This window comes from Ceratotherium simum, chromosome 1 (genome assembly GCF_057802395.1).
Source record: "Ceratotherium simum simum isolate JZ-2026a chromosome 1, ASM5780239v1, whole genome shotgun sequence".
NCBI classification, from domain to species: Eukaryota; Metazoa; Chordata; class Mammalia; order Perissodactyla; family Rhinocerotidae; genus Ceratotherium; species Ceratotherium simum.
The window spans coordinates 71,009,610-71,030,804 of record NC_141900.1 but is presented as its reverse complement, the minus strand read 5'-3'; the positions used below and the strand labels follow the sequence as shown (position 1 = coordinate 71,030,804).

Here is a 21,195-nt window from a genome sequence, read left to right as displayed (position 1 = left end):
ATATATGTATGTTGGAGGGATGGGGGATACAGGGAGAAAACTATGAATTGATGGTTCTGTGTATTCTGCCACAGTAAGTTTGTTGGTCTTGAAAGTATTCATTCTTTTGGAGGAAAATATACAAGGTTAGATTCATAAGGAAATTTCTTTTGATGGATAAGAAGGAGGTGTTCTTGCTCTGATGAGGAAAAGTAAGCAGTCCCTTAGGAAAGATTAAATATTACCTGGGTCAAAAAAATAAAGATAGGAAAACAAAAGGAATTACAAGCCAAGTTTTACCACACACGTATGGGTATGGATAAGTAGTTTGGAGATGAGAAGCAGTTACTTCTGATAAAACCTCACAGAGACAGGAAAGGACTTTGTGACTTCAGTGCTGTAAAGGGGCGTTCAGATAGGCAGGGGCCTGCGAGTTGTGTCCTGCTAAGGTCCCGTTGCATTGAGAAAAAGGTACAGGGGCCATGTTCTGAAGATGGCGGAAATGTCCCAAGGCACTTCCAGTCACCAAAAACAGTAACTCCACAAACACTTCTTTGGATTTGCCCATCTCTGATCTCATCTATCATTTTTTTTCTCTTTCCAAATTCTTTTTTTCATATTCCCTTTTCTTTAAAAACTCCTCTAAAGTCAATATGAATTTAAACTGTATATTTGCACCCTGGATTTATATATGTCCAAGCTCTGTGGCCACCTTAATGCCTTCTGGTACAAAAAATGAAATTGAGAAAGCAATAATTAATGTGAACGGGTGTAACTCCGAAATTGGCAAGTAACCCTGAAGAGTATGATTTTGTTCGTATTCAACCCTTACTACAAAAGATCAAAGGTAGAAAAGAATAAAAGGGGGAAATTATCCTCTTTCATGAAGCCAGCCATCTTCTGCTCAGCTTCCCAACGTTCTGTGGGTTTTAAATGGATGCTTTCAGTATCATATGCTTTCCTCCATGATGTTGAAGGTTAGTTCTTAAGAAATAGTGCATTTTCCATAGCATGCAGTATTCTCATGATAAAAATAGAAACTCTTTGAGATTTAAGACAGATGATCGGGGTAGTGGGCTGAACTCAACACTCATCTGCTAGATGAAATCACGTATGCCCACCCCACCCTCCACGTTCCTTTCCTGTGAATTATCAATACCATACCTTTGAGTACTTGGTAATACACCATTTTGAGTTCGCTATTGCTACATTGTAGTCTTTTTGGAAAATTGTTATATTCCTTTTTTGGACCACCATTTAGATTTTTATTTAGGCTGTGTGTTTATTACGTAAAAAAACACAAGAAAAATTATAAAATACAGATAGGAACCATCTTTTTCACTTATAAAAATCACTTGTAATGTCTCCACCCAAAGATAACCACTGTGGTTAACATTAGCAGATATAATCTTCTAGACTATCATATATATATGATATATATATATATCATATATCATCATATATATCATCATCATATATATCATCATATATATATGATATATATAGATAGATGTTTTTATTTTTTTTTTTATTTTTTTTTAAATTTTTTGTTTATTGCAGTAACATTGGTTTATAACATTGTAAAAATTTCAGGTGTACATCATTGTACTTCTATTTCTGCATAGATTACATCATGTTCACCACCAAAATACTAATTACAACCCATCACCACACACATGTACCCAATTATCCCTTTCACCCTCCTCCCTCCCCCCTTCCCCTCTGGTAACCAACAATCCAATCTCTGTCCCTATGTGTTTGTTTATTGTTGTTATTCTCTACTACTTAATGAAGGAAATCATACGGTATTTGACCTTCTCCCTCTGACTTATTTCACTTTGCATCATGCCCTCAATGTCCATCCATGTTGTCACAAATGCCTGGATTTCATCGTTTCTTATGGCTGAGTAGTATTCCATTGTGTATATATACCACAGCTTTTTTATCCATTCGTCCCTTGATGGGCACTTAGGTTGCTTCCAAGTCTTGGCTATCGTGAATAAGGCTGCAATGAACACAGGGGTGCATGTACCTTTGCAAATTGGTGTTTTCAAGTTCTTTGGATAAATACCCAACAGTGGAATAGCTGGATCATATGGTAGTTCTATCCTTGATTTTTTGAGGAATCTCCATACTGTTTTCCATAGTGGCTGCACCAGTTTGCACTCCCACCAGCAGTGTATGAGAGTTCCCTTCTCTCCACAACCTCTCCAACACATGTTGTTTCCTGTCTTGATAATTATAGCCATTCTGACGGGCGTGAGGTGATATCTCATTGTAGTTTTGATTTGCATTTCCCTGATAGTTAGTGATTTTGAACATCTTTTCATGTGTCTGTTGGCCATCTGTATATCTTCTTTGGAGAAATGTCTGTTCAGGTCTTTGCCCATTTTTTAATTGGGTTGGTAGTTTTTTGTTGTTGAGATGCATGAGTTCTTTATATATTTTGGAGATTAAGCCCTTATCAGATGTATGGTTTGCAAATATCTTCTCCCAATTGTTAGGTTGTCTTTTCGTTTTGTTGATGGTTTCCTTTGCTGTGCAGAAGCTTTTTAGTTTGATGTAGTCCCATTTGTTTATTTTTTCTATTGTTTCTCTTGCCCGGTCAGATGTGGTGTTTGAAAAGATGTTGCTAAGACTGATGTCGAAGAGCGTACTGCCTATGTTTTCTTCTAGAACTTTCACAGTTTCAGGTCTTACATTCAAGTCTTTAATCCATTTGGAGTTAATTTTTGTGTATGGTGTAAGGTAAGAGTCTACTTTCATCTTTTTGCATATGGCTATCCAGTTTTCCCAACACCATTTGTTGAAGAGACTTTCTTTTCCCCATTGTATGTTCTTGGCTCCTTTGTCAAAGATTAGCTGTCCATAGATGTGTGGGTTTATTTCTGGGCTTTCGATTCTATTCCATTGATCTCTGTGTCTGTTTTTGTGCCAGTACCATGCTGTTTTGGTTACTATAGCTTTGTAGTATATTTTGAAATCAGGGAGTGTGATACCTCCAGCTTTGTTCTTTTTCTCAGGATTCCTTTAGCTATTCGGGTCTTTTGTTGTTCCATATAAATTTTAGGATTCTTTGTTCTATTTCTGTGAAAAATGTTGTTGGAACTTTGATAGGGATTGCATTGAATCTATAGATGGCTTTAGGAAGTATGGACATCTTAACTATGTTAATTCTTCCAATCCAAGAGCACGGAATATCTTTCCATTTCTTTGTGTCTTCTTCAATTTCTTTCAGATATGTTTTATAGTTTTCGATTGTACAGATCTTTCACCTCTTTGGTTAAGTTTATTCCTAGGTATTTTATTCATTTTGTTGCAATTGTAAATGGGATGGTATTCTTAATTTCTCTTTCTGCTACTTCGTTGTTAGTGTACAGAAATGCAACTGATTTTTGTATGTTGATTTTGTATCCTGCAACTTTCCCATATTCGTTTATTACTTCTAAAAGTTTTCTGGTGGATTCTTTAGGGTTTTCTATATATAAAATCATGTCATCTGCAAATAGTGACAGTTTCACTTCTTCCTTTCCAATTTGGATCCCTTTTATTTCTTTTTTTTTTTTTTTTTTTTTTTTTAAAGATTTTATTTATTTATTTTTCCCCTCCAAAGCCCCAGTAGATTGTTGTATGTCGTAGTTGCACATCCTTCTAGTTGCTGTATGTGGGACACGGCCTCAGCATGGCCGGAGAAGCGGTGCGTCGGTGCGCGTCCGGGACCCGAACCCGGGCCGCCAGCAGCGGAGCGCACGCACTTAACCGCCAAGCCACGGGGCCGGCCCGCGGATCCCTTTTATTTCTTTCTCTTGCCTGATTGCTCTGGCTAGGACTTCCAGTACTATGTTAAATAGGAGTGGTGACAGTGGGCATCCTTGTCTGGTTCCTGTTCTTAGAGGGATAGCTTTCAGTTTTTCACCATTGAGGATGATATTAGCTGTGGGTTTGTCATATATGGTCTTTATTATGTTGAGGTACTTTCCTTCTATACCCATTTTATTCAGAGTTTTTATCATAAATGGATGCTGTATCTTGTCAAATGCTTTCTCTGCATCTATTGAGATGATCATGTGATTTTTGTTCTTCATTTTATTAATGTGGTGTATTACGTTGATTGATTTGCGAATGTTAAACCATCCCTGCATACCTGGAATAAATCCCACTTGATCATGGTGTATAATCTTTTTAACGTATTGTTGTATGCGATTTGCTAGTATTTTGTTGAGGATTTTTGCATCGATGTTCATCAGTGATATTGGCCTGTAATTTTCTGTTTTTGTGTTGTCCTTGTCTGGTTTTGGTATCAGGGTAATGTCAGCTTCAGAGAATGAGTTAGGAGCTTCCCCCTCCTCAATTTTTGGAAGAGTTTGAGAAGGATAGGTATTAAGTCTTCTTTGAATGTTTGGTAGAATTCACCAGGGAAGCTGTCTGGTCCTGGACTTTTATTTTTGGGGAGGTTTTTGATTACTGTTTCGATCTCCTTACTGGTGATTGGTCTATTCAAATTCTCTACTTCTTCTTGATCCAGTTTTGGAAGGTTGTATGATTCTAAGAATTTATCCATTTCTTCCAGATTGTCGAATTGGTTGGCATATAGTTTTTCATAGTATTCTCTTATAATCTTTTGTATTTCTGAGGTGTCTGTTGTAACCTCTCCTCTTTCATTTCTGATTTTACTTATTTGTGCCTTCTCTCTTTTTTCTTGGTGAGTCTAGCTAAAGGTTTGTCTATTTTGTTGATCTTTTCAAAGAACCAGCTCTTGGTTTTATTAATTTTTCTATTGTTTTTGGTCTCTATTTCATTTATTTCTGCTCTGATTTTTATTATTTCCCTTCTTCTACTGATTTTGGGCTTTGTTTGTTCTTCTTTTTCCAGTTCCTTTAGGTGCATTGTTAGATTGTTTATTTGAGATTTTTCTTGTTTGTTGAGATAGGCCTGTATTGCTATAAACTTCCCTCTTAGAACCGCTTTTGCTGTATCCCATAAATTCTGGCATGTCGTATTTTCATTTTCATTTGTCTCCAGGTATTTTTGATTTCTTCTTTGATTTCTTCATTAACCCAGTCGTTGTTCAGTAGCATTTTGTTTAATCTCCATGTATTTGTGGCTTTTCTGATTTTCTTCCTATAGTTGATTTCTAGTTTCATACCTTTGTGGTCAGAAAAGATGCTTGGTATTATTTCAATCTTCTTAAATTTATGGAGACTTGTTTTGTGGCCTAATATGTGATCAATCCTGGAGAACGTTCCATGTGCATTTGAAAAGAACGTGTATTCTTCGGTTTTTGGATGGAATGCTCTGTATATATCTACTAGGTCCATCTGTTCTAGTGTGTCATTTAAGGCCAATGTTTCCTTATTGATCTTCTGTTTGGATGATCTATCCATTGGTGTAAGTGGAGTGTTAAAGTCCCCTACTATTATTGTGTTACTGTCTATTTCTGTTTTTATGTCTGTTAATAATTGCTTTATATATTTAGGTGCACCTACATTGGAGTGCGTAGATATTTACAAGTGTTATATCCTCTTGTTGGATTGTTCCCTTGATCATTATGTAATGCCCTTCTTTGTCTCGTTTTACAGTTTTTGTTTTAAAGTCTATTTTGTCTGATATGAGTACTGCTACCCCAGCTTTCTTTTCATTGCCATTTGCGTGGAGTATCTTTTTCCATCCCTTCACTTTCAGTTTGTGAGTGTCTTTAGGTCTGAAGTGTGTCTCTTGTATGCAGCATATATATGGGTCTTGTTTTTATCCAGTCAGCCACCCTATGCCTTTTAATTGGAGCATTTAGTCCATTGACGTTTAAAGTAGCTATTGATAAGTATGTACTTACTGCCATTTTTAACTTTTTTTTTTTCCTCAGTGTTTTAGTAGTCCTTCTCTGTTCCTTACTTCTTCTATACAGAATTGATGGTCACTTTAGTTTGACCTCTGTCTGAAAGCTGTACTCTTTAACTACCCTCCTCCCTCCTTTTATGTTTTTGATATCATATCCAACCTCTTTTTTGTGCATTTGTATCCATTACGTTCTAATCGTGGAAATAGATAATTTTTCCTATTTGTGGTCTTCTCTTTTCCCCTTAAATCAGTCCCTTTAACGTTTCTTGTAACACTGGTTTCTTGGTGACAAACTCCTTTAATTTTTGCTTATCTGGGAAAATTTTGATCTCTCCTTCCATTTTGAACGATAACCTTGCTGGGTAGAGTATTCTCGGCTGTAAGTTTTTTCCTTTTAGCACTTTAAATATATCATGCCATTCTCTTCTAGCCTGTAAGGTTTCTGCTGAGAAGTCAGCTGATAGCCTTATGGGGTTTCCTTTGTATGTAACTTGACATTCTCTTGCGGCTTTTAGGATTCTCTCTTTATCTTTAATTCTGGACATTTTGATTATGATGTGTCTTGGTGTGGGCCTCTTTGGGTTTATCTTGTTTGGGGCTCTCTGTGCCTCCTGTACCTGGATGTCTGTTTCCTTCCTTAGGTTAGGGAAGTTTTCATCTATTATTTCTTGAAATAGATTCTCTGCCCCCTTGTCTCGCTCTTCTCCTTCCAGGACACCTATAACACGGATGTTAGTGCGCTTGATGTTGTCCCAGAGGTCCCTTAGACTGTCCTCACTCTTTTTAATTCTTTTCTCTTTTACCTGTTCACCTTGGGTAATTTCTTCTAGTCTTTCTTCCAGCTCACAGATCCGTTCTTCTGTATCCTCTACTCTGCTTTTGAGTCCCTCTAATGAGTTTTTCATTTCCAGTATTGTATTTTTCAGTTCTGCTTGGTTCTTTTTATATCTTCCATTTCTTTGTTGACATTCTCACTGAGTCCATCTATTCTTCTCCCCAGATCAGTGAGCATCCTTAACACTCTTAGTTTGAACTCTCTGTTGGGTAGGTTGCTCATTTCTGTTTCACTAAGTTCCTTTTCTGGGGTTTTGTCCTGTTCCCTTACTTGGAATGTATTCTTTTGCCTCTTCATTTTGCCTCTTTCCCTGTGCTTGTGTCTACGTATTAGGTAGGTCAGCTACGTCTCCTGCTCTTGGATAGGTGACCTTATGTAAGTGATGGCTTAGGAGGCTTCCAGTGTGCTTCCCTCAGTTCTCAATGTTCCAGGGGTGACCCCTATGTGGGCTACGTGTATCCTTCTGCTGTGGCCTGTTTGCTCTCCCTGTAGGCGCCCAGGGAGGCCGAGTTATGCTCCTGGCCAGCTGTTGTAATGCTCAGCTGCTTGTAGTTGTTGTGGGCCCTTCAGTCTCTTTATCAGCTGTGGGGAGCCCCAGCACAGTTGGCTGCAAGTTCTAATACCACATTTGTGTTGCAGTATTTCTTTTAAGTGAGTAGGCCCCCAGCGTGGCAGGTTGTTAGGCTCAGGGCCTTAGAATTGCTGTAAGCCTCTAGCCTATTAGGTCTCTTGTCAGCTCTCTGAGGATTGCAGCTGGGTGGGGCTGGCCTCAGGCACAGGAGCACCCAATTGTTTCAGGTTTTGGAAGGTGGAGCAAACCTCCTATGTGAGTCTTTGAGAAGTACAAGCCTTCTGCATCTGACAAGCCCTGTTGCCCACAGGTCCACACACACAGTCAACACAGTCCTGCCCCGTGTGAGCGCCCCGACCTCCCCAAGCGGACCCAGTCTCTCCAAGGCGGGAGCCCCACACACTCTGCCACCGCCCCACACTCTCCACCCGCTCCTTGTGCACACCCTGCCCCGCTCAAGTCAGCTCAGTTGCCAGGCTGCAGAGCATCCAGTCACCAATCTATGCAGGCCCACACGTTGCCTGAGGGCTTGTTGTTGGGTGGGGCTAGTCTCTAGGGTGGGCTGCCTTCCCTGGCTGAGCTGGATTAAATCGGTGCTCTAGCGGGTGGAGCAGACCCTGGGCTAGCAGGTCTCAGGGAGAACTCCAATGGCGTCTGTGTCAGCACGCTCACACCAGGCCACAACAATGGCCGCCGCCAATGTCCCAGTCCCTGGAGAGGTCTCACCCCTCACCGAGATGCACTCAGGGCCTATTAGGTGAGTCTCTTGTCACCGAAGCACTGTGCACCTTTCTTTCTGGTGATTTTAGGATGCTTTCTGGAACGGGTGAGTTTGTGCGCGGGCCCTTTAAGAGCCAGTTTTAGTTTCTTTGTGAACCGGGTTTTCTGGGAGTGCTACCCAATGCTTTAGTAGCAGGCAAAGTCAGATATTATGCTGCTGGTCTCAATTGTGCTGGGTCCACAAAATGCCCGCAGCGGGGGCGCTCCCCGGCTCAGGGCCCCGCGCCTCCAGGGAGGCTGCGTACCTGTGAGCTGCTCCCGGCGGCCGTGAAGCTGGCGGCTTGTGAAGGTGGCGTTTTTCCTCTCCAGAAGGGAGTCTCTGCCTCTTCTACCCCAGTTAGGATTGTCCGTTGTTGCAGGAGTTCCTCTTATCCAGTTTTCAGTTCTGTCTCAGGGGTAATTTTTCCACGAGTAGTTGTAAATTGGCTGTGTCCACGGGAGGAGGTGAGTTCAGAGTCTGCCTACGCCGCCATCTTGACTCCGCCCCCAGATAGATGTTTTTAAATGAAAGATATGTCTGTGCATACTATATTGTACCTTGCTTTTTCAGTTAATTATATTGAAAAACTTTGCCTATGTTATCCTTCTTCAACCTCATTTTTAATGACTGCATAAAAATTGTAATGTGTGAATATACAATAGTATATATAACCAATTCCTGATGATTTAAATAATTTTTAATTGTATTGCATGGCTTTTTGTAAATCGCTCGTGTTTTAATAAAAAATGATGGAGAAATGTTAATCAACACATGGAAATTTACTGTTTATATATCTGCTTAGGGAAATATTTTTTTGCTTGGGGAGACAACTATAACTGAATATACTTGTAGCAATAGTTTTAAATAAATTTCATAATATTAATTTTCTGAAATCTTAAGACTAAATATACTGAAACACAAATTTTTATTCACTTTAGGAGAACACAAGCTTCACTTCATCCCTGCCCTGATTGGTCCCTTCCTAGAAGTGACCTTGATACCCCAGCCAGATCTCCGGAATGTCATGATTCCTATTTTTCATGATATGATGGACTGGGAGCAGAGGCGGAGCGGCAATTTTAAACAGGTAGGCAGATGTGCTCCTCAGAGCAGTTGGAAGAGTTGCAGTTCCCTCAAGCATCTCTGAGCTCCCAGATTCAACTCTGAGTTGGGAATTGAGCACCAAACCAGCCATCAAGGAACGCACATTCCAGCCTGGCCTGCCGGCTCCCAATCCACATGGCCTTGAACACCTCTCTGGTCCTATGTTCCCCTGAGCCTCCGGGGAAGCCCTGAAAAGCCATTTCATTCCCTGTAAGCTAAAAACTTCTGTGATTCCCCAGGTCTCTGTTTAAGAACTGGCAGAGACTTTATTTGCTCCCAGTTGGACACAACACAGAGGAATCAGAAGGTTAATGATTCTTAAAATCACTGAGCTCTCACTGGTCTGCACATTGTATTTGGTGAATGGCTTAGCTTTGAGCATTTGATGCGCAATATGTTTTGTTGCTCTTTGCTTGAAGCATCGAGAATAAATTTAAAGGGAAAGCAGAGGAAATTCTTGCAAAGGAAAGTCTGAGAAGATGAGCCTATCATTTCTCATTGACATAGGTTCTAATAACTCTGCTCCACTCTTGGAAAGACAGATGTTCTTATTTCAAAACCAGATGTCCTGAGAAATCATCTGCTTTTGCCGTTACAAGTCACTCAAGTTGGAGGTAGTAGGCCTACTATCTGTTTGCAGTCACTGCACTAACCTAACCTGTGTGCAAGATTTGGCCCTCCTTCGTGCTTCGCCATATGAAGACTTTCTCAAATCTTAGAAATGACTGGCAACTGTGTGAGCAAGCTGAATCATACAGCGAACCCTCCTATTACCAAAACCCTAGCCTAGATACCAATATCTACATTTCTTTTCAAGAAAGCTAACAGGTGAATGAAAGGCTATTTTAAAATTATATTGGGAGGGGACCCGCTTTCCCTTTTGTCTTTATCCTTTTATTGAAAGTTGATTCAAAGGAATAATTGGGCTTAGTCCTTTGACAAAGTCAAATGTCCCCCCCAACTTTAGTTGTTTAACTCTCTCTGACCATGCAGAGATTTTTCATTTTCTGTATTCTGCCTCAGATTGATGAAGGGATATTTCTGCCTTCCTGATACTCAAGTCCTAAAGGATTTATGTTCTTGAAAATATAAATGTTTTGACTACAGTTTACGGGAAATATGTCCTTTCTCTCTCATACTGTTTGTTGCTGACTTAGAATGTTTCTATGGATCTACCATCTGTACATGGATAGGACAAATTCTCAACTTCAGCAGAGATTTAGTGCAATCTCGAATTGTTTTGAGAAAGAAAAGAGATATAAAACACATCAAAGATTTAAATTAATGTTTGTGGATGTTCTTATATAGTGATTTAAAAAAAAAAAAAAGAAATAGGACTTGCCAGTTTTTATAGCTCCTAAAAAAGAATTCAAACGTTTAAGCTGGACTGCAAGCATTTGTGTTTGAATCAACAAATAGATAGATGTCTTTGGCAGCCGCAAATGGTACCCCGCTGGGAGTTTGAAGTCATGTTGCTCCATCTAAATTAGCCCCCTAGAATTCCAAGGGGGGGTGTCTACTATTAACCACAGCTGATAATGTCACTTTCACAAAATTTACTGTGGCTTTTCCCCTTGCGGATATAAATATGTTTCAATTTACCTAGAAATCCTACTTGTGAAGGGGGGGAAAGAGAGAGTAATACTTGGGTATGTTTCAGGTGGAAGCCAAGCTAATTGACAAACTGGATAGCCTGATGTCAGAAGGCAAAGGTGATGAAACATACCGTGAGCTCTTCAACAGTATGTGAGTAATATGATTCTCTCATTCTATTCAGGGGATTTGGTGTCAGTGCTAAGCAGCTGAGAGCTACAAAGACAGCTTGGGTCTCACAGGAGTGCTTTGTCTTTGTGGAGTGTGAAATAAAGGATAATTGCCTAACTCTGGCGAATGGATCTTATTAGGTTGATGATTAGACGTGTCTCCTTATTTTAGTCTCTGATCAGGACAGGTCACAAGTGTTACATAACAAATCTCACTCATTTCATGCCTAAAAATTTTAAAACTGGGGCTGTAAGATAATGATTTTAAGGAAGGTTAAGAGTGGGAGAAGAAAAAAAGGTGTGCAGTGCTTTCTAAAGCAAGATATCCTTGTCTGATGTGCTGCTGGGAAAGTTAACCTAGTTTGCATCTGTTCTTCAACACTTGATTTAATTCATCAATACCGATTGCTCGCTCAATATTATTAATTGCTTTCTAAATGTTTCTTATTAGAACATCACAGAAGCAAATCATTTTTAGTAAATTCTGTGATTTGGATTTGTATAGAGGATAGAGAAATCACGGAGTGTTGTAAAGGGACTTTGAGGTTGTCCTTACGGATAGAATATCACAGTCACAGGATAAATTGCCTGTACCAAGTATTCATCCACCTTGTGAAATGGCCAGAGAGGACACGTGAGAATGTTTTAGTGCTTAGGATTTTAATTCTAACACTTGTTTTCTCTACAGCTTTCTATGGACCTTAGTCATTCTCAAACCTAATAGTTATAAAGTGTTTCTTTTTGAAGGAAGAACTAGCTCACTGTGCTTGGAAAATGTTTGCAGTTCTTTCAGAAGTGCAAAAATAATTCAGCAATACATTCTTCTGTTACAAAATACACTTTTACTTGTATTTATGCCCAAGTGTCACCTGAAGCTAAATATTAATGCTTTAGAACTTATAGCCGAAACAAAATTCTGTAATTCATTTTATGATCATTAATTTTAAAAAGTAGATATATTAATATACAGGTTTGAAAAGCATTATTAGTGGCTGATAGATTTCAACCTGCCTGATTCAAAATCATTCTTCAAGCTTTTAAGAAAATTATATTGAAAGGAAAAGCCAAGAAGGGGTATACAGATTTCTTGTGGTGGTGGGTGATGAAATACATTCTTTGTACTGAATCCTGAAAAACATCATTTTCTTCTGATACTGTAATTAAACTGGAACTTTTAATAATTATTCACCAAGCCCTCATTCATTCTAGCGTACATTCAAGCGTCTGTCTTTCATGACGGCTGGAGTTTAGCAAGAATTCTGATTAAAACCTCTTCCAATATAATAAATTGCTTTTGAAAACTGCTCTCATTTCAGTGTCTAGTCCTTAGTTTGAACAAAGAACTAAAATGAGAAGGCACTCAGTGAAATGAATCTCTTGAGATTTGTGATTAATTATTTATAATAAATTCACAAGATTAATAAATACATAGTTCTATAGTGCCTCTTATCTACTTTAATAAAGGCCTTATAACATGAATTTGGATTGCTTGTGTGTAAATATGACATTGAAGTAGAAGATGTACCTTGACATTAGAATCAAACCAATGATTAAAATATTAAGCCTCTGTAATTAGGACTATTTTAAGGTGCCTGATTCATCAATGGAAATTTTCATTCTTTTGTTGATTTTTTAACATATTACTAGAAATGTTACTATAAATATTTTTCTTTCATGCTTTTATGATCAGCATATTGGGAATAAATAAAATCTAAAGTGATAATTAAATATCATTACTACATGGGCTCAGAAAAGAAAATGAAAATCTAACTATATCTCAGGAAACAATAAAATGCTTTTTTGGCAATAGAAATCCCAATGAATTAGTATAATCACAGGGAGTCACTGCACACATTATGAATTAGGAACACATGCCGTTATGGTACAGATTCTCATTTCTTCTCTGTAATTCATGTCTGAAACTTCTTAAAATTTGTTCAGAAGCTGAAAGTAGCTCACTGCCTCCCGAAAAGGTAGGACTTGCCAAAATGGCCTCCTTATAACAAGACTGTAAATTTATATAGTACCTTCCTTCCTAAGAACTTATCTTTCCCTAACCTGTAACATTATCTTCATTTACCCATAGTACATCTTTTTGAAATAAGTAGGAGTCAGGATTTATTATTTTGGATAATGCTGAAATTGTGGGTCGTAGACACCAATGTGATATATCCAGAGTAGAGTTTCAGAACTGAATTCTGCTTCCCCTGGCTCCACTTGATTCACTGATTCGGCTTTATTTGTTGAGCGCCTCTCTGTGCTAGGGACTCTCCCAGGGCTGAGGATGCTGCAGAGACTGTGCTCTAGGAGCACACAGTAGGGGTACCTACAGCCTTGGGGGCTCTAAAGGGGCTTTCCAGAAGAGGTAACATCCAGTTCAGTTCTTTCCCTAGTCCTTTACTCTGCTCCCTCGTATGTTGCTCTAAATAATTCGATAAGACTCCAAATCATTTCAAAGATCTTTATTTAGTGATCCCATTTAATTATAGTTTAGAGACAGAGGATTAACTATGTAACACCTACTTGAGGTATCTAATTTTTTTCTTTGGGTTAAGAGCATACACAGATGCAGGTGTTTTATATAAGAGTGATGGCCTCAGCACAATCCTGTTATGATACAGAGAGAGGTAGATTGAGGGTCAAATCCGCCCACACACACCCCCTCTCTGTGTTCTTTCATAGAGTAAAAGCCTGTCGTTCTGCAGAGCTGTGGTTTATCCTACGCTCCAATGTTAGAGTCCCATTGCCTATCAATTAGCAGTAAGAAATCACCTTTTACTGTTATTTCAATGAGTTCCCTATGTACTCAACATGGGCACATGGGCATGAGTACAGACCAAATGAAAATACCCAGTCAAATACCCAAATCAAACAAGTTATCCAGAAAGACTCTTCTCTTTTTGCTGATAACCTTCGCTTCTCAGTTTGTATCAGGTAAACTAGGAGAGCAAGCTTCCCAACAGAAAGAACAAGCCTAGCTGAGAAAGCAGATGAATTGGGTTCTAGACTTGGTCCTAACATTTGGATCTTGAGTTAGTCAAGGGAAATAGGCTCTGCAGAGCTTTGCCTCTTCTTACAAGAGGATTATGTAGCTCTGATTTCTTACTGCATCAGGAGGCTGTGCAAGTTAATGAAACTCATGCCCATAAAAGAAATCTCCATATATTTTTGGCGTTATTACTTAACTTGAGTTCTTTGTTTTTCAGCCTCTAAAGCGTATGAGGTGTGGGCTGTCACATGGGGAAATTTCTACATCATCCTGCATTGCTTTGGCAGGCAGATTTTCATTTGAGTACTTGGTTCAATACCAACTCGTCGTTTAAGCTTGAAACAGGTGCTTTTCAGAGATTTTTAAAAAGAAAACACATTTTAACACATTTAAACTAGGAGACCTTTCCCTGGGGGATTAGTCAGGGCAAGCTCCATCCCTTCATATGCTACTTCTCCACCTGACCCCCGCAATCTAGGAAACAGTTCAGAATAAACCAGAAAAACAAATGATCAGGGATGAATAGGCAACAGATGAGGAAACAAGACAGAAGGCTGGGCACTGGAATGGCCATAGTGAGAAGAAGTGGGGAGGAAAAGTGGTAGAGAACATAGCCACCGACCAAAACAAAGCTTTGCCAAAGGGCTTTTTTCTTTAAGGTTTGTTTTCCCACTAAGCAAAACGTATGGTAGGCTTAGATTATACTTGTAAGAAATGTTTTCTCTCTCTATTATTCCTGAATCCAAGATGAAAGGGAAGCAAGATTTGAGACAGAAATGATAATCATTCATTTCGGAGGGGTAGGGAAGTATCCTCATATTGCCATGCTTATGTTCTTACTTTCATCTTTTGGGGAAAGTTCAGTTGTAAAGGCTTTGCCAAGTATATTGTTAATTTGCTGAGAGGTTGGAGTGAAGGTAAAACAGATCCTAATTATTCTGATTGTCATTATTTTGTGTTTACATAGTACCTCTGCTCCAAGGTTCACAAGATTAGGGGAAATGTAGGAGGAGAGAAGTGATTCAGTACTTGTTATCAATCTGCTGTAACAACCACATAGAAAATCCTCTGTGATTAATGACAAAATGAATGAAACTGTTGAGTGAGTGCACAGATAGTACAATATGTCTTGAGTGGGCAAATGTTAAGTGAAAAGAAAAAACGCAAAACGTCATACCGTCTGTACAAGGATTTTCCTGTAGCAGTTGCATTGCAGTAAAATTGCTTGGATGAAGATGCATTCCACTGAGAGGTAGGAAAATATTTTATGTGAATAAAGCAAGATCTTATTTAAAAGTAAACTTAGAGGCACTCCTGTTTTTGCTTTTTGCAGTGTTATTTGATATGGTAAGGTGCAAGCCTCTGTTAGTGTAAGAGAAAAGCTAGGAAAAAATCTTTGAGCTGTGAGGTGCTTGTACATTTTGAAAATATGATTATATGCATGTGTTCATGTTTTATGACTTGGATAATCTGAAAATCAATTTGCTTTGTCAATGCTTCCTGGATTAGAATTCCACTATTTGGTCCCTATCCTAGGTAAGACATTGTTTGCAAATTGTGCTACTTGTGAGATGTTGCAGTGGTTGCTAAGGCATTTAAGGTACTGATGAAAGTAAAATGGTTGTCATGGTGACTGATAAAAATAAATGTTGAAAATGCCCTGGGTTCTTTCTTTTCCAGTCTACTAAAGAAAATTGAGCGGGAAACATGGAGGGAAAGTGGCGTTTCATTAATTGCCACTGTGACTCGTCTAATGGAGAGGTTGTTAGATTACAGGTAAGCTGTGTCCCATGTTTTCCGGATCCGCTGCGCTCCAGTTAGAAAATCAGAGTTAGAATACAATCAACATTCCGCTTGAGTTAATCACTCAAATAACTGATAATCAGCCCGTGGAACCTTGTGCAGTAGGATAATGGACTTCTAACTAGCTGGTTCAGAAGGTTTTGGGGGGGGGGTTCCCCTTTTGTTTCTGTTTTGGTTGACAGTTCTTTTAAAGTTTTAGAGAATTGAGAGGCTTCTCAGTGTCCCATTATTAAAGGAATCTTTTTTGGTATTTATACTCACCCATTAGAACCAGTAGGTCCATCGATTTTAGTGTGAAGACAGTGTAACAGAGAATTGTATAGCCGTGCTGCTTTCTTATACAAGGGGAGGAGAAGGATACTCACACTGTCACCCTTCATAGACATAATTTTTTTTTTACTTTTAAATTATCTAAACTGTTAAAACAGTTCGTCCCACTTAAATGCATGGTGTTTGTTTTATTTTAAGAATGAAACCCTTGTTCTCATTGTTGATGGCCAAGCTTACCGGCTACTTCTTGACCCACTGTAGGAGGTGTGTAATAACACACTTTCACTCCTCCTTCTCCCTGAGCCTTGTGCCTATTGAGAGGGAGCACAGTCTACCTGGAAGTGAAATTCTCAGCAGAAACCAGTGCTCAGGAGTGTCTGACCTGCCAGCCTCACCTGAGATCGTGCAGCCTGGGGCACTTCCCCTAGTCTGCTGAGCCTTTATCTGAAGAGCAACTTGCAAATTGCTTCTTGTCTCTGACAGTACTTTTTTTCCCTGAAAGAACAAACTGTGTTTGCCCCTGGGAAGGAAGTTCTGAGTGCTGACTGTTGCTTTTTGTTTTTAGGGACTGCATGAAAATGGGAGAGGTAGATGGCAAAAAGATTGGCTGCACAGTTAGCCTCCTGGTTAGTAAACTATTCCCCTTTTCCTTCTTGTGTCCTAACATTTGTTTTTTCACAGAAATACTATGTTTTGTTTGCTTTTAACCCACAATTTGTTTTAGCTGAATGTTTCTTAGAAGAGGCTAGAAGTGTTTTTAAAGAAGCATAGTGAGCTTCAGGTCGAATTAAATGCCAGAAAGTGCTCGGCTCCGAACATTGCAGAATGTGCCGACTTCATTCCCAGCAGCTTGGATAACAGACCCTGTAAGATCCAGTGATGCCATCTCTTCTCCTGTTGCATCTCTTTACCCTCCTGGAGTCTTATTGCTCTTCTAGGAAAAAGCACGACATCCCCGATAGAGATCCTTTTACTTCTGTGTAGACAGTCTTTTTCAGTCCTTCTTATATTCATTCTACATTTTAATAAATATTAATGATCTCTTCTTTTGTGAACAAATGACACTTGTGTGTTTCACACACTAATTTTCACTTTCCGTCGTCTTCGCAAATTAAATCCGTTATACCGCTGTTGTTGAGGTTTGGATTATAACTAGGACGACCACATAATTTATCACTCAAACAGGACATTTTGGGGAGTAAAATTAAATATTACGTAAGGATAACAGGCTAAACCAGAACCATCCTAGGAAAACTAAATTTATGTTAAAATGTCTCATAACTAACTATTAAATAGAATGGTATTCTCACCACAGAGCACAAGAATGACCATATATCTAGACATTCATTTTTCATAGTTTACTATAGGGTAAATTGATGCTGTTGATAATTTACCTTAATCAGATTTGAAATACAGGAATATGTGACTGCTTCCAGTTGTAAATTTGTAAATATTCATCGTTTCTTTTTCTTGTTTTGCAGAATAGATGAAACCTCACCATCTATACTGGGTCCTATACAGATATGCTTGTTCTTACTTTGAGTGTTTGAACTTCTCACCTGCCTTATTGTTCTCTATTTGCACCTTGAAATTTTGTTTTGCCCCCAACTCTGATTCTGCCTTGTCTTAGCTCATTGGTTTCAATCTTTTTGTTTTGTTTTGTTTATTCCTGCGAAGATCAGGACTTTTGCTTTCTTATGACTGTCTTTTTATCTGTTTCCCTAATTTATTTTCTCACTGCACTGTTCTTCATGTCTGAGCATATGACTGTCTCCTTCTTTACCACACCCACCACTTCTTCCTCATTTTGGATTTGTTACATCTCCACCTCCACTCTCAGTTGCTAAAAATAGTGAGAAGTGAGCATCCTCTATCAGGCCACATCTTATTACACACTTTCTTCCTTAATTTTTGTGATCAATCCCAACAACAACTTCCAGGCCATCAAGCCAAACGGACTGGGTCAGCGCGCTTACCTCTCCTCTTAGCACACATTTGTAATCCTGGGCCTAGTCATTCCCACTTTTATATTTCCTATCTGTATTTCCCCAGTTTTTTGCCAACCTTTCACCATGATCAAGATCTTCAGCCTGAGCTGCTTCTCCATCCCTTGTACATCAGTCTTTGGGGAGAAATACCAAGTGCTCTATAAGCTTTAGGTCCTCTCAGTTTGTCTCCTTAATCCTGGATCTACCCCAACTCCAGGCACAAAGTCTCATAAATAACCTCAAAGGAAAGCCTTTACCTTTTTCCAAAAGAATCTTCTTCCATTGTCTTCATCTTGTTTCACAGTGCCCTCTGTTTGGAGGTAAATAAATAAATGTAGATCCCAGGTTCATTTCCTCAACTGGTATAACACAAGAGATCATTTCCTTGCATGAAGGAATTAATACTCTGCCCTAAATGTGTGTACTCTAGCCTCCCAGTAGGAATTAGCCAGAGACTTAGTAAAATCAGTGGCCCCATCAGTATTCACTTGAGAGACAGAATTTATCCTGCTGGCTTTGCACTGATTCCTTACAGAAAATGTTAACCTTTGAAAGCTGTTCTAATTTCAGAGTAGCACAAGAGTACTTACTATTAAAGGACCAAATATATAACTTTGAAGCTCATCTTTTTAGCTTCTACTCCATATGGAAAGTTCTTGATATTTTCTAGCAGCAATATAATTCTCTTCAACTATACTCACTTCCTCTTAGAGATTTTTTGTAACTCTTTGGAAAGATCAATTCCAGATTGTCTTCAGGAGAGCTCTGGCTTTCTTTACAAGATTGGAGTTAAACTGTAGTGTTAAATTGGTAAAAATGCGTAATCTTTGACATGACTAATAGTAGGAAATGTAATTATTGTTTTTTTCTTTGTGTCACAAGTTTTGCCAGACATATGTGAAAGATTCTCATGTGACAACTGGAGACATCTTTTTTTTTTTTAAGGAGGATTATTCATTTACAGAGTGATTCTTTATTTTGTTCTCAAAGAAAACTGCATCTTACCAGAAAGCTATTAGAGCAAATCATCCTTTAATAATGTAAAAACCTGCTGTGAGGTTGTTAGACATGTGTTTATGGTACAACAATTCTTGCTAATTAAAAGGATTTTGGTTATAATAAGAGAGATGTGAATAGCATTATTTACTTAGCTTTTAAAAGAATGCCAAGTTCTACAGGGGACAAGAGGGGAAGGGGGAGGATAATGGTATAAATTGGAAAAAAATATTTTTTATGATGCTTTCAACTAAATGTCAGTGTCTCAAGGTTAGAAGAGTCCTCATATTAAAGAATGGACACCTGTTAGGTAGTGGGCAGAAAGTACCTTTGACAGAAGGTCCTCAGTCTTCAAGCCCAAGTACAATTTAAGCAGCCACATTGGCTAGTTTAGTCCCTTACCAAATCCCTGTCTACTTCTCAGTTTCAAAAATTTTTGGAGTTCCTGGCCTTTCCCCCTTAGAAAAACATGTCACTCCTTCAGATTAACAGATTTATCCCCTCATCTTCCCTTCCTCCACATACCAGGTAGCATCAGTGAAAACAACAATAGCAACAGTAATGATAGCAGTTTCGATGGCTTACACAGGGATTTCATAATGTGCAATGATCTGCTCACTAAAAGTGCCTCATTTAGAGTCTCACAGCATCATGCTTTTGCTGGAATCCAACTTCATATACATTTGTTCCTATGTTTACTAAGTTCAATGAGGACTAATGTACTTTCTAATGTGGAGAAGGAGTAGATGTGAATGCTTATTAAGTATACCTTTAAAATGCCAGCATAATGTGTCCAGGTAAGTCAAAGTTGAGATTTTGATAACTAATGTTAAAACATTTTAGAGAAATATAGTAAGATCTAGATACTTTTTGTGTGTGTGAAGAAGATCAGCCCTGAGCTAACATCCATGCCAATCCTCCTCTTTTTGCTGAGGAAGACCAGCCCTGAGCTAACATCTGTTGCCAATCTTCCTCCTTTTTTTCCCTTTTTCTCCCCAAAGCCCCAGTAGATAGTTGTATGTCATAGTTGCACATCCTTCTAGTTGCTGTATGTGGGACGCTGCCTCAGCATGGCCAGACAAGCGGTGTATCAGTGTGCGCCCAGGATCTGAACCCAGGCTGCCAGTAGCGGAGTGCACGCACTTAACCGCTAAGCCACGGGGCCAGCCCCTAGATAATTTTTTTAATAAACAAATAAAATATTTTCAATAAGCATGCTCTTATACTAATAATTTGAAATAAAATCTCTTGTTATTAATCCCTTTATGCTTCGGGATATAAATTGGAAACGTTTAAACTCCAATGCAAGTAAGAAACTCAGCATATCACCTTAACAATAAAGAGCATTTTCATTTATCATCTTTCACATGGTTCTCCAGGGGAAAAAAATGCTTTTACATTATTTTTACTCATCCTTACCCGTATACCTTAGAGACTTTTTTCTTTAGAGCAAAATGTGTTTGAAATTAAAGAAAATATCCTTTGAATATCAATGATCAAATTTAATAAACAGGGTAATCTGTTATGTATTTTTAATATTTTTTAGTTGAAAAGCCTGATTATCTATTGGCAGTAAAACTAACAAAAAATAATAGAGAGTAACAAAAGAAATGTGAATCAGTGGTAATAACCCCCCAACAGTTACCAGCTTATCCAATAATTGCTAGGTAATGTTTAACACAGGCAATGTTGAATTAAAAATATGTCACTGGGCCTCCTTACTTAATTGTTTAAAGACGTTTATGTGGAAAAATGCATTCGTTCTTTTGGTTCAAGACATGAAATTTCAGCAGAGTAAAAGGCAGCTATTTGCAGGCCTGACTGTTGAGGAACTATCCATACTGTGCTCTTTTTTACAGAACTTCTATAAGACCGAACTGAACAAGGAAGAGATGTATATACGCTACATCCACAAACTCTACGATCTGCATCTCAAAGCACAGAACTTCACAGGTAACTCTGTCTTTGGGCTCAGGTTGGGGGAAGTGGGCTGGACACTGGTGTATAAAACATGGTAACTCCTTTGCTATTTATAATTAGAGCTGAGGACTCAAGCATTTCTACTTTAAAATTGAAGTTTATTTTTAATTGGATTTCTGTTTCTAAGTATTCCATTTTAATTTGTATATTGGCTTTTTTACTTCATCTCTTTGCATAGTTTTTTAGAGGTTTCTTCTGGGGTTATAAAATACATACCTGACTTTTCAGTCTACTTAGAGTTAGTATTTTACCACTTCAAGTCAAATATAGGAACTTTACAACCAGATTGGTCCCTTTATCCTCCCCACTTTATGTTGTAGTT

General features: G+C 38.6%; 1 protein-coding gene across 4 annotated transcripts in view; it reads left to right on the top strand.

Moving 5' to 3' along the window:
* Nucleotides 1-21,195, top strand: part of DOCK4 (dedicator of cytokinesis 4) — a 447,327-nt gene that overhangs the window by 377,056 nt on the left and 49,076 nt on the right. For all 4 annotated transcript variants that reach the window (XM_087429682.1, XM_087429692.1, XM_087429686.1 and 1 more), the window contains exons 31-35: nucleotides 8,919-9,067; nucleotides 10,745-10,830; nucleotides 15,517-15,612; nucleotides 16,475-16,535; nucleotides 20,753-20,846. In XM_087429682.1, the coding sequence (XP_087285808.1) occupies nucleotides 8,919-9,067; nucleotides 10,745-10,830; nucleotides 15,517-15,612; nucleotides 16,475-16,535; nucleotides 20,753-20,846 (486 nt within the window). The remainder of the gene's footprint in view (nucleotides 1-8,918; nucleotides 9,068-10,744; nucleotides 10,831-15,516; nucleotides 15,613-16,474; nucleotides 16,536-20,752; nucleotides 20,847-21,195) is intronic.